The following is a 14,057-nucleotide window of genomic DNA, read 5'->3' as shown; positions in this document are numbered from 1 at the left end:
TACATTGTTAGTGCTAATTAAGTGTCTTGTTAATACCGATAGCACACTCTTCTTAAATTTATTCAAAACATTTAAATCCCACTTCCCCCCATAAATCCTCAAAAATGCCTAAGTTATGTTTGTATATGCCAGATTCATAACCAAAAATTGACATCATTCCTGGTTCTTTGGAATGACTTCAAATATTTTTAATATACAAAAGATCTTCCTCATGATAAATTGTAAATGTTACTTTCTAAGGTGTACTTTCATATCAAGGAAGTGTACTATGTGGTAATCAAGTTTTTTTAAAAACTGATTATAAGAAATAAATGGCAGGGATAGATATCATTATCAGTGAACTTTAACTACTGCATCAAGGGTTGGGTTGGGAAACTTGTTCACTGTGGAGCACCACTGTGACCACCAAAGGCAGCTGTATGTAGCTGATTGCACAAAATTAACACTATCTGCATCTCACACGGGACCCATGGCTGTTGTGAGTAGATGGAAAGACTTTCCTATAGAGTGGCAAGCCTCTGTCTAAATGGGTGAATCCTTGAGGTGCTCAGTGAGGTATGGTTGAGGTCTCCATTTGTGTATGTTTTCCAAATAAGATATATCCATATATATGGAACAGATGAGGTTATCTGAAGGATGCTCACTCAGTGGCTTGTGAGCTGCCTGTGGCTCTTCTGAGCACTGTTCTTTAATGTGGCTCCTGCCTCATGTTTCAGGAAAGTGGACAAACCCTTTGCCTAGTTGAGCTTATGGTTGGCAGATGGTTCCCACCATGAAACAACCTTCACTGGAAAAATGGGTGAGCTGGGTGCCTCCCTGAGGTGCAAGCCTTCTGCCAGGGATGAAAATAAATGTTTGGTTTAAAAAAACAGACAAACAAACAAACCACATGCCTTTTTGAGCCACACAGTGCCACTGGGTTATTTATTTAAAACCTTTATTAATCACCTTCCTACCTGACAGGAACTCAAGGCAGCATTCAGTGTTAACAATAAGAACGCACAATGGAAACCACACATAGAAACCACTAGTTAAAAATGAATATATTAAATGTGCAGATAGGCAGAAGAACTTAATGTAATCAGATGCTAACATGAATAAAACTCTCTTCAGCTGCCTTCTAAATATTTGAGAATGTGAGGGCCAAGTGCACTTCCTTGGGGTGGTGCATAACCATGAGGCTGTCACTGAAAAGGTCCTCCCTGTCATGTACCTACCAGACGAGCTTTTTGGGTTGATGGGTCAGTCATGCGGGCCTCTCCTTGTGATATTAGTTCCCAGGACAAAAATATATGGAAGAGGATGGTCCTTCCAATGCACTAGTGACTAGTCTTAAGCCATGTAGGGCTATAACGGTCAAAACCACACCTTGAACTGGGCTTGGGAGCAGATTGGAAGCCATGGTAATGCCTAATAATGCATGGATTTTCCTCTCTCATTGATACCCTCCCACGTTAGGGTGCTGATTCTAGGGGCTTTGCATGAATGGTACACTTAAATTATTAAGGTTGAACCCAGCAACTCCCACTGCGGAGCTAAAGTTAAAGGACATTTAGCTTTTGAAGTTGCATTTAAATATATTTTCATATTTGTATGGATCTACATTGGCAATCATTGACTTTATTTCAGTGGCATGTTGAGGTGACAATGTTCAGAATAGTTTGTCTAGTTTATTGGATAGCTTCGTAACAGGTGCTTGCCTTTTCATGTGTGTCTGCTTCACCATTCCTAGACTGTGGGTATCTTTTCACATCTTTATGCTATTGCTCTGTCATTTCAAAGCATTGAGCAACACTGAAGATTGAAGATAAAATCTGGCATTTTCCTATTTATAAAGCCTAGCTATTTTAATTGTTAGTACTTCCCTTATTTTTTTGGCAACTTGCAACAAATATTCACCTTCTGTGGAACAATTTGGCAATCCAAGCTGCATCTATAACTTTTGAATACAGACTTTATCTGAATACTCACCCCACAAAGTCCTAAGGAAACTTCTTCAGTTATGTTGTATGCAGTTTTCCTAGGTTGGTCTGTCTTGCATGTACTTCATTTGGTGGTTCCAAATTGGAGAATATGGAACAGGAGGTTTCTGGGTTTTTTGCCTCTTTCGTGAACAGGAACTGAGGTGGGTGTATGAACAATGATGCATATACTTGAGCTGCTTTTCCTTGCCCCAAGTTGGCTTTTAGTTAAGTCATCCTTATGCGATTGGGTTTTTGTGTCTTGATCGACTTTTCAATGTCATTTCTCTCTCTTTCTCACTCTGCTTTAAATGTTTTTGGTCATCTATGCAAAACTGATAGGAAAAAAGCTTCCCATTATGTCATAAATATTTTTTGCAGTTGCACAGATTTTTTGTGTCATTAAGTTTCACTTGACTTACAACAACCTCATAGAGTTTTCAAAGCAAGAGATGTTCAGAGGTGGTTTGCCATGGCCTGCCTGTGCCTCATGGCTCTGATGTTCCTTGGAGGTTGCCCACCCAAATACTAACCAGGACTGACTCTGCTTAATTTCTGAGATCTGACGAGATCAGACTAGTCCAAGATGAGGGCTAGAAGCCCCTTAACTTGTGGTATGCTGTTGTGAGCTATGTAGCCATGATTCTCTGTGGAGGAGAGTTCCAACATCAGTCTTGGAATCTCCCTGCACATCTCTATAGAAAATATAGAAATCTTTTGAAGAACTCTTGTAAGATGCCATACTGTACAGTTGGAAGTTTGTTTATATGTAAGCAGAAACTCTTGCTCTTCTTTTGTACATGAGTTGATAATTTGATACAATAAAAACATTTTTTCCAAGGGGGTAGTTAAAGGAACCTGTAAAGAAAAGAGACTATGAAATGGATGGATGTTCTTTAGTTTTGTGGCGGGGCTATGGATTAGTGGTAAGGCATGCAGGACGTCCTTCGCAATAACTGGAATCTTTAGTTTAAAGGGCCGTGTTGTAGATGGTGGAAGACCTCTCTACTAGGCTCTGAATTGTTGTTGCTAGTCAGAGTAGACAGCAGTGACCTTGATCAATATATCAGCTTGATGTGAAAGTGGAGCTAGAATTCTGAAGGCTGGTTTGGAAATAATTTTTAAACTGGTTATGCGATTGGAAAATATGAAGTGAATTACTGATTTGGTTTTTATTTTTTTCAGGTGGGCTGTTGAGCTGTCGGTCTGCAGCTGAACAGCATGCAGTCCTTTCGGGAGCAGAGCAGTTACCACGGAAATCAGCAGAGCTACCCACAAGAAGCGCATGGTGCATCCCGGCTAGAGGAATTTAGCACCCGTCAGCAGGCTCAGATGTTCCAGAACTTTGGAGGGGGTGGCAGCAGTAGCAGCAGTGGGCGCCGTGGGGCAGCAGTCAGCTCTGCATCAATGGCTGGTGAGAGCTCTGGACATCAGAATTATCAAGGTTTCAGAAAAGAAGCAGGTGAATTCTACTATATGGCCTCCAATAAGGATCCTGTATCAAGTGGAGGGCAGCAGCTTCCACAGCGGAGGCCTTCTGGGCCAGTGCAGAGTTACGGACCACCCCAAGGTAGCAACTTCGGGAGTCAGTACGGAAGTGAGGGTCATGTGAGCCAGTTCCAATCGCAACACTCCTCCCTTAGTGGAGTGACTCACTATCAGCAGGATTATACTGGTCCTTTCTCCCCTGGAAGTACTCAGTACCAACAACAGACTTCCAGCCAGCAGCAGCAACAGGTGCAGCAGATGAGACAGCAGCTCTACCAATCTCATCAGCCTTTATCTCAAGCATCCAACCAGTCTGCATCTAGTGCATCTCATTTGCAGTCAATGCAGCGCCCTTCAGCTCTGCCTTCATCTGCTTCTGGTTATCAGTTACGAGTGGGTCAATATAGCCAACACTATCAGCCTCCTGCTTCTTCCTCTTCTTCATTTTCTTCTCCTCAGCGTTTTGCCCAATCTGGGCAGAACTATGATGGTAGTTACAGTGTGAATGCTGGCTCACAGTACGAAGGACATCCTGTGGGTTCAAGCACACAACCTTATGGGACTCAGTCAAATTACAACTTTCAAACCCAGCCAATGAAGAACTTTGAGCAGTCAAAGTTGCCCCAAGGAGGTCAGCAGGCCCAGGGACAGGCACAGCAGCAGCCTCCTTCACAGCATGTAATGCAGTACTCAAATACTGCTACCAAGATGTCTCTTCAGAGTCAAGTGGGGCAGTACAGCCAAACTGACGTTCCGGTGAGATCACCCATGCAGTTCCATCAAAATTTCAGTCCTATATCTAACCCTTCGCCAGCTGCCTCTGTGGTTCAGTCTCCAAGCTGCAGCTCCACACCATCTCCTCTTATGCAAGGTGGAGAGAATCTTCAGTGTGGACAAAGTAACATGCCTGTGACCTCTAGAAACCGCATTTTACAGATGATTCCTCAGCTGAGTCCAACACCATCTATGATGCCAAGCCCCAATGCTCAGGGTGGAGGATTCAAGGGATTTGGTCTTGAAGGGTTACAGGAAAAGAGGCTCACAGATCCAGGACTAAGTAGCCTAAGTGCCCTAAGTAGTCAAGTGGCTAATCTTCCCAATACAGTTCAGCACATGTTACTGTCTGATGCTTTGGCACCTCAGAAGAAAAGTTCCAAAAGATCTTCATCATCTAAAAAAGCTGATAGCTGCACAAACTCAGAAGGCTCCTCCCAGGCAGAAGAACAGCTCAAATCTCCTCTAGCAGAATCTATTGATGGAGGGTGCTCCAGTAGTTCAGAGGATCATGCTGAGAGGGTGAGGCAGTTGAGTGGTCAGAGCACCAGTTCCGATACTACTTACAAAGGGGGTAACTTGGAGAGATCACAGTCCTCACCAGCACAAGCGTCTCAAAATGAGCCTGCGAAGGTTAGCACCATTCCTGTAGATGAAGAAGAAGAGGCCTCTCCCCTTGAGGAGAAAGAGACTTTGGTAGCTGTGGAGACTACCCCAAAGGTCAATGAAAAGGCAGTTGGTGTGATAGTTTCTCGAGAGGCTATGACAGGAAGAGTAGAAAAGTCAGGCGGTAAGGATAAATCTCAGCAAGATGATGCTCCTACAGGTTCTCAAGCACTTTCTTCTGCCAGTGGGGTAAAAGAGCCAGGTCAGATGGGGCCCCAGCAAGAGCCACAAGGAGGTAGTAAAGGAAGCAAGGGTGGGGACAGCAGCACGAATCACAATGGAGATGGGAACAGCCAACTTGGCCATGTTGCCATTGGCTCCAGTTTTTCAAGCAGAGCAGAGCCTTCTAAATCCCCTGGTAGTTTAAGATATAGTTACAAAGACAGCATTGGAGTTAGTATTCAGAGAAATACTGGCAACTTCCCTCAGTATCCTTCAAGTCAGGATAAAGGGGATTTTCCAGGGCACAGTGAACGAAAAGGACGGAGTGACAAATTTCCCAGTCTGTTGCAGGAAGTCTTGCAGGGTTATCACCATCACCCTGACAGAAGATATTCTAGAAATGCCCAGGATCATCATGGAATAACTGGCAGTCTTGAAGGTACTATGCGACCCAATGTCTTGATTAGTCAAGCCAGCGAACTAAGCAATAGGAGTCTTTTAAACAAAAGCATTGGATCTCTCTTGGAAAATCCACACTGGGGGCCCTGGGATAGAAAATCAAGTGGCACAGCTTCTGAGATGAAACAGATAAATCTGGCTGATTATCCTGTGCCTAGAAAGTTCGAGATGGAATCCCAGTCTTCAACCCATGAAGGAGGTCTGTCTGAGAGAAGGTCAGTTATTTGTGATATCTCTCCTCTGAGGCAAATTGCTAGAGATCCAGGACCTCACTCTGTTGGGCATATGAGTGCTGATGGCAGAAGTGGAAGGAGTGACCGTTTAACGCCTGGTTTAGGTCAGTCAGTTATACTGCCTGGTGGCCTAGTCTCCATGGAAACTAAGCTGAAATCTCACAGTGGGATCAAAGAAGAGGAGTTTGAACAGTCTAAGACCTCTGCCAGCATGAACAACAAAAAATCAGGAGACCACTGTCATCTTGCTAGTTTTAAGCATGAGTCTTATCGAGGGAATGCTAGCCCTGGAGCTGCAGCTCTAGATTCTGCATCAGACTACATGTTGCAACAGGATACCCGATCGGCACAACTGAGGCGAGGACCTGGCAGAATGGGAAGCAGCCGGGAGGGAATGCGGGGTAAATCACCCTCTCAGTTTCATGATCTGGCAGACAAACTGAAGATGTCACCAGGTAGAAGCAGAGGTCCAGGGACAGATCTTCACCATCTGAATCCTCACATGGTACTTTCTGACAGGGTCAATCGGAGTTCCTTGCACTCTCCTTTCCCCCCCAATTCTGAAAGCTCTTCTTTGGCTTCAGCATATCACACTAATGCTCGCCCACATGCTTTTGGAGATCCTAACCAGGTGCTGAATTCCCAGTACCACTACAAAAGGCAGCTATATCAACAACAGCAAGAAGAATACAAAGACTGGAGTAGTAGCTCTTCCCAAGGCGTCATTGCTGCAGCTCAGCATAGACAGGAGTCAGCAAGAAAGAGCCCAAGACAGCAGCAGTTCTTGGAAAAAGTAAGGAATCCTCTGAAAAATGACAAAGATGGAATGATGTATCTCCATTCCAGTTCTTACCATGATGCAAGTGGTCAAGAAGCTGGCCGTTGTTTGTTGGGAAGTGATGGCACTCTTCAGAATAAATGTGCTGAAATCAAACATATGAACCAGAAGATTCAGCAACATGAATCTGGTTGGGATCTTTCTCGGCAGATGGCTCCGGGCAAAAACAGTGGATCTTTAGGGGTTGCCAGTCAGAAGAGATTTGGCCCTCAAGATGGTGATGCTCACAGACGTGATGATGCTGGCGATGTACTTAAATCTGGTAATGCCATGGTAAGAATCCCTGGACAAGAAGATCAGTCTCCTCAAAATCCTTTAATAATGCGAAGGAGAGTCCGCTCTTTCATTTCACCTATTCCAAGCAAGAGGCAGCTACAGGACATGAAGAATAGTGCCACTGAAGACAAAGGGCGCCTACTCTCATCATCAAAAGATGGAGCGGACAGAGCGTTCAACTCCTATGCCCATTCATCCCAGAACCAAGATGTTGGCAAGTCACTTCCCAAAGGAGAATCTTCTAGGAACCTTTCAGGGCCTGATAATAGAAATTGCTCTGCTGTTTCCCTCACAAGCCCAGCAAAAACAAAGATTCTGCCTCCACGAAAAGGACGTGGATTAAAATTGGAAGCTATTGTTCAAAAAATCACATCTCCCAATGTTCGGCGAAGTGCTTCTTCAAACTGTGCTGAAACTGGTGCAGATGCAGTCACTCTTGATGACATCCTGTCCCTGAAAAGTGGTCCTCCTGAAGGTGGGAATGTTGTGAGTCACAGACTGGAGGCAGAAAACATTAAAGAAGAAATTGTGTTGGATCAAGAGAACCAAGAACTGACCAGTGAAGTGACAGTGTCTTCCGAAGAATGGCATGGGGATGGAGACGAGCTAGTAAAAAAAGAGTCGTTGGAACTTGCTAGTGTTGGCAAAGAGGGCTGTATGTCTACTGTGGTCCCATCATCATCACAAAAATCTATTTGTCAAGGAAGAACAGACGGATCCCTAACTGGAGCAGGACCTTTGAGCTTTTCTGAATCTAAGTCAGTATCCCCGTCCAGTGTCTTGACTCCTGAACCAAATCCAAAGATTGAAGAGAAAGATGGAGCTGCAGTGATCATGACGCCCAAACCAGAACCCTTCCCTCCAAAAGGGTATTTTCCTTCTGGTAAGAAGAAGGGGAGGCCTATTGGTAGCGTGAATAAGCAGAAAAAACAGCAGCAACAGCCACTTCCACCCATACCAGCGGCACCACCACCACAGCCATTGGAGGCAGCAGAAGATGAAGAACCGAAGCCTAAGAGACAGCGAAGGGAGAGGAGAAAAACTGCAGCACAGCCACGGAAACGGAAACCTAGGCGATCTGCTCCAATTGTGGAACCTCAGGAACCAGAAATCAAACTCAAATACGCCACCCAGTCTCTTGATAAAACTGATACCAAGAACAAGTCTTTTTTCCCCTATATTCATGTTGTAAACAAATGTGAAATAGGTGCTGTGTGTACAATAATTAATGCAGAGGAAGAGGAGCAGAATAAATTGGTGAGGGGTCGAAAAGGACAGAGGTCTTCAACACCTCCTCCCAGCAATGTTGAGAGCAAAGTGTTGCCCACATCCTCTTTCATGCTACAGGGTCCTGTTGTCACAGAATCTTCTGTCATGGGCCACCTGGTCTGCTGCCTGTGTGGCAAGTGGGCCAGTTACCGCAACATGGGTGATCTCTTTGGACCTTTCTATCCCCAGGATTATGTAGCCACACTGCCCAAAAATCCCCCTCCCAGGAGGGCCACAGAAATGCAGAATAAGGTCAAGGTACGGCATAAAAGTGCTTCTAATGGTTCCAAGACAGATACAGAGGAAGAGGAGGAAGAACAGCAGCAACAACAGAAGGAGCAGAGAAGCCTGCCCGCCCACCCTCGCTTTAAGAGACGGCATCGCTCTGAGGACTGTGCCGGGGCCTCTCGATCGCTTTCGAGAGGTGCTGCTTGTAAAAAAGCAACCACAGAAGGTGGCAGCGTCGGGGAAAAAATCCCTTCAGACTCCAAACCCCCCATATCCATTTCTGAAGGTGGCCCTGAATTGGAGTTACAAATTCCTGAACTACCTCTTGACAGCAATGAATTTTGGGTCCATGAGGGCTGTATTCTCTGGGCCAATGGGATTTACCTGGTCTGTGGCAGACTCTATGGACTGCAGGAAGCTGTGGAAATAGCTAAAGAGATGGTGAGTACTATAAATTGAAGTTGTAACTTTTTAAATACAACCAGTGTTGTGATGTTTCCCATGTGGTGTTTTCCTGTTGCCTCTTTGCCATGTTGTCAGTATGCGAGTACTGTTGTAATTGTCTCCCCTGCAGATAGTGAGAACAAATTGTCAGTTTATGTTGCCTGTGGAATTGCTTTGAATTCAGATGCCCAAATTTGCTTTGTGTATGCAATCTGTCTGGTGGGTTGTATTAAGCATACTGGCAACTTCTGAAAAACTAGGCACTTCCAGTGATTTTAAATGATGTGTTGCCATTAAAAATAAGGGATGGGTCACTGGCCAATAAGACAAATTTGCAGCACTGCAAAGCTATTCATTCCCCTTTCTGCCTTTTACTGTCTGCACTACTTTTTGGTTTCTGAAACTTTATCTTCTACCTATCACAGTGAAACCAAAAAGTTGTATTTTGCAAGAAAGCGGTTATTCGCTAGATAAAAATATACCTCTCTTTACCACTATACTAGGCTGGATTAGTAGAAATATGAATATGGCACATTAAACAAAAGCAGAAGTTGCATATCTGTTTAAAGCAACAAATAGAGTATACACAGTGGTATAGTCTACAGTCCCTTTACTCCAAGCTTCTTTTTGAACTGTTTTGTTTCAGTGCAGCCTTATTTCCTGTGCTAAAAACCTCTTAAATAACAGTTTTGCATAGCCCGCAGAAAGCCAAGAGAGTAGGAACCTTCTTGATTTCAACTAGTGAACCATTCATTAACATGGGGAGGGGGGACAACAGCAGAAGACACATATGTTTGGGCAGTAGTTGATTATGCCCATTTGCAGCGTGGCACCCACAGATGACTGTGCATTGATGAGTGAAGGTAGTGCAGCAGAGGATGGAGGGAGAAGGTACAAGGGACCAATGTCATGGAAGGCTTTGTATGTGATTGCCATTACCTTAAATTGAGTCTGGTAACTGATGGGTCATTAATCAGTTGTGACTAGATGGTGCACATGCATGTGCGTGTGCGCACGTGCACACACACACTGATAAGCAACTAGTTGAGTAACTGCAGAATGAGAGTGATACACTTGCTCCACCTCACCCTTCCCAGGCTCCACTCCAAGAATTTCCCGACCGGGACTTGACAATTCTGTCTCCTTCTCACCCAACAGCCAACTTACTTTTATCTGCCCCTCTGTCTTAAATTTTCCATTTCCTCTCCCCCTGTAGCCTCCACCTTGGAAACCTACATTCCCACTGTGGGGACCAAAACCGCTAAAATATTATCCTCTCCTCCTTTTTATCCACACAACAACCCTGTTAGATAGGTTAAGCTGAAAGTATGTTTCGTCCAAAATCACCCAGTGAACATCCACTGAAAGATGGGGTTTGAACCTGGGTCTTCTGGACCCTACTCTAAGTGCAGTACCACACTGGCTTTTATGAAGTTGCTGCCGTTGAACAGGAGGAAGCAGCCAGGCCTGCTTGAGTCATTCTAGTCAGGTAGTGTTGTGTCATCCAGTAATAGCTGCCAGGCTTCGGGTTCCTAACTTCCAATGGAATTTGGAGATCCCATGGAATTATGTCTGAACTCCAGATGACACAGATCTGTTGCCTGAGAGAAAATGACGGCTTTGGAAGGTGTACTCTGTGGCGTGATATTTGGCGGAGGCCCTATCCCGCCCCAAATCGAATCCCTCTACCCTCAAACTCCATCACAAAAATCTGTACAGACCAACTCCTTTTTCTTCTCTTCTTTGAATTTCCCAACCTGGATCTGGCAACCTTAGCCAGCTCCAGCCCTAATGACTCCTCATTCAAAGGCCAAAATAGGCCTGGAAAGGGCCACCCCCTCCCTCTGCCTTTTACTCACAGAAACTGAAACGTGTAATACTGTGGTTGCCCAGCAACAGTCACTGAGGAAATCAGCTGCTGTAAAGCTACAGACACTGCTGTTATCATTTTTGTTTTTTAAAACCTCTGTGTATTTTTTAACAAAATGTAACATTTTTCTTCAAACCTGAGGGCCTTTTCAGGTACTCTTGCCCATTCACAACTCCCATCACTAGCTTTGGGTGTCCAAAAGGCTTGAGAGTATAAAAGCATCTCTATCTAGCGCCTGAAAAAGTATAAATTTGGCATCAAGTGCTAAAGACAAGGTTTTATTCAAAAAGTGTAGTATGAGATTTTTGTGCAAGACACTCTACAGTATTAGATACAATTTATTCCTGTGTCTGTTGTAAACATAACAGATGCATTTTCAAAGATACGCTTTTAATTTTCATAAATAGTTCAAATAGTTCAATTACATATGCTATTCTAGTTCCTCTGTGTGGGGATAAAAAAGTGCAGCAAGTGAATGGGAAATTATTTGAAAGAGTTTCCAAACTCTGGAATATAGAACTCATTGAGAAGTTTGGGTTTAAGAAATTTAGTGTGGAATAACTTTATCAGCAATTGGCTTTGGTGGGTTTTCCGGGCTGTGTGGCCATGGTCTGGTGGATCTTGTTCCTAACATTTCGCCTCCATCTGTGGCTGGCATCTTCAGAGGTGTATCACAGAGGAAAGTCTGTTACACACTGTGTCCAGTGAAAAGGAAACACAGTGTATAACAGACTTTCCTCTGTGATACACCTCTGAAGATGCCAGCCACAGATGCAGGCGAAACGTTAGGAACAAGATCCACCAGACCACGGCCACACAGCCCGGAAAACCCACCACAACCAGTTGAATCCAGCTGTGAAAACCTTCAACAATACATTTATCAGCAATGTTCCAATTCCAGTCTTCCCATTCCTGTGCTGGCTACTCACTATAGCAAGTTTTGCTTGTTTTGCACACTATTTGTAGGAATGCCATCAGGTTGATTTCAGCTGAGGACTTATTGTTAACAACCTTGCTCAGATCTTAAAAAATGAGGGTCATAGCTTTCTTGATTGAGTCAATCCATTTCACATTAGGTCTTCCTCTTTTCCTGCTGCCTTCAACTTATCCTAGCATTACTATGTTTTTCAGTGACTCTTATCTTTTCATAATGTGACCAAACTATGATAACCTCAGTTTAGTCATTTTAACTTCTATGGAAAGTTTAGGCTTGATTTGATCTAGAACCCACGAATTTGTCTCTTTTGCAGTCCACAGTATCTATGAAACTCTCATCCAACACCACATTTCAGAGGAATTTAAGTTTCTTCATGTCAGCTTTCTTCTAGGTGTCCTAGTTCCACAACCCTTGCATAGTAGTAGGATTTCTATGTTTTGAACTACCTTGATTTTGGTTGGCTGCAACATCTCCTTAACATGTCAGAATCTTTCCTAGCTCCTTAATGGCTGCCCTTCCCAGCCTCAGTCTGTTCCTGATTCTTGGTTGCAGTCTCCCTTTCAGCTTTAGTTAAGTTGTATCATTAAGAATAGCGCCATTCAGAGTTTGTCCTCAGCTCTTCCCCAGTACTTGGTTGAGTGCTGTCCAACATTGGTGTTCTGTCTTCCAGCACTTTTTCATTTCAGATAATCTCCTCATATGGTTTTTGAAGTAGGGGTTGATCAGTAGTGGTTTACTATTGCTTTCTTAGTATTTGGCCTTGTTATGGCATTTAAATGTATAAATGCCTTGTTTTCAGCAAGCCAAGTTGTGATGAGTACTTGAGAGTGCTGTGTATTTCTCCACTCTATACTGCCTTAGCATATGTGCTTTAGTTGTTTCTATCCGTGGTGTAGTGAGAAAAAAATTGAAAATAGAAAACAATTGTAGCAAACAAAAGTGTGTGTGTTAGGTGGGTGGAAATATACAATGATGGTAGGATAACCAGCATATTTTGGATATTAAGTTAAACTTTATAATATTGACCTTTTAAATTATATATTAAACAACACATTATACTAATTGTGGACGTAATTAGTCATGTTGAAACACTTGTGGATTCTGAAACTGTTCTCTGTTAATAGAAGTCATGAAGGAATTGCCAAAATCAACTTGTCAGACCTGGGGTCCTGCGCAGGGCAGGGGAGCGTGTCCCCAGGCCTCGGCGATGCGCCGGAGGCCCGGGGACAAGGTGAGTGCCGGGTGGTGGAGGCGGCGTGAAGCCGCTGCCGTTCGCTCGGCAGCGGCTTCACTGCGGCGTTTCCCCAAAAAGAGCGCTGGGAAGCGCTCTGGGGAAACGCCGGCTTCAGGCCGGGAGGGCGGCGCGGCTGCTTTGCAGCTGCGCCTCCCGTGCAAATGGCGGCCTGGAGACGGCGTTTTTACCATCTCCAGGTCGCCATTCATTGCCCGTGCGGAAACGGCCAAAGATTCTTTACAGATGATGCTTTGGTGTAATTTATTTTTATACTTTGTTTTGGTCTGCCTTTCTTTTTGGTCTTCATGGCAGACTTCAGGATACATAGCAGCGCAATTACTGCACATATAATTGTTCAGTTGCCCAGAGTATTTTCTTGATAGTGTTTATTTTATGGGAAAATTGCCTGTGCTCAGACCAGTTGTAAGCATGTGGTAAAATAAAATGTATAAGTGCATTTCATAAATGAAGTTGCATACCATGTTCTGTGTTGCATTTAGAGCACCATGAATAGCTGGCATATTTTATTAGGATGGGTTGTTTGAAAGTACTGTGTTAACAGAATATTCCTTTACTCTGCTCTTTTTGATTGGGATGTACCTAAGCAGTTTCTGGATTTTTGGAACAGAAAATGCTGAGGCTGATCACAGTGTGAAAATCCTTTTTCTTCAAAAGTCCGTGGCTTTAGTGTCATAAAGGAGCTTCCCAAGCTCTAGAATGGAAGTCCGTGGCCTTAGTGCAATATTTTGCATTCCATGGAGGTTGCTGCCATCTGCTGGTTAATCAGTATGGGATAATTTGCAGAATAGAATATTGCGAGATTGATAGCATAGTAAATATGTATTATATTAACATGTTTAATGTTGGTAATTAAGTCTTTCCTGTCAGCATTAAAAAGGGCTCAAGAACATGTTCCGTGTGCTATTCCAGCTCTACTTCACTATTTTTTGTTTTATCATTTTCCCTTTTCACGACCTCTTTTTAAGAGGTATCGTTTATCTTTTTTATATGAAGCATCTGAAGCATTAATTTACAGTATCATGCAAAAGAAATGAAGTTAGCTAACCACATGCAACAAAAAGGAAAACATTGGTTATTTCATTCTCTCTGCATCACTTGATTTCATTTGAAATTTGTGGTAATAGATAATTCATTGTCACTCAAAAAAGATTATTCTGCAAAATTCTGTGTGCTGTATCATCAGCTTTGCAGAGTTTT

At 43.6% G+C, this 14,057-nt stretch overlaps 1 protein-coding gene across 6 annotated transcripts in view; it reads left to right on the top strand.

Annotated features, from left to right (window-relative positions):
• TCF20 (transcription factor 20) overlaps positions 1–14,057 on the top strand; it is a 182,882-nt gene that overhangs the window by 144,500 nt on the left and 24,325 nt on the right. For all 6 annotated transcript variants that reach the window (XM_048500899.1, XM_048500901.1, XM_048500903.1 and 3 more), the window contains one exon: positions 3,147–8,795. In XM_048500899.1, the coding sequence (XP_048356856.1) occupies positions 3,183–8,795 (5,613 nt within the window). In that variant the 5' untranslated portion in view covers positions 3,147–3,182. The remainder of the gene's footprint in view (positions 1–3,146; positions 8,796–14,057) is intronic.

This window comes from Sphaerodactylus townsendi, linkage group LG06 (genome assembly GCF_021028975.2).
Source record: "Sphaerodactylus townsendi isolate TG3544 linkage group LG06, MPM_Stown_v2.3, whole genome shotgun sequence".
Taxonomy (NCBI): Eukaryota; Metazoa; Chordata; class Lepidosauria; order Squamata; family Sphaerodactylidae; genus Sphaerodactylus; species Sphaerodactylus townsendi.
Note: the sequence above shows the minus strand (reverse complement) of the source record. Positions and strands in the feature narration are given on the sequence as shown.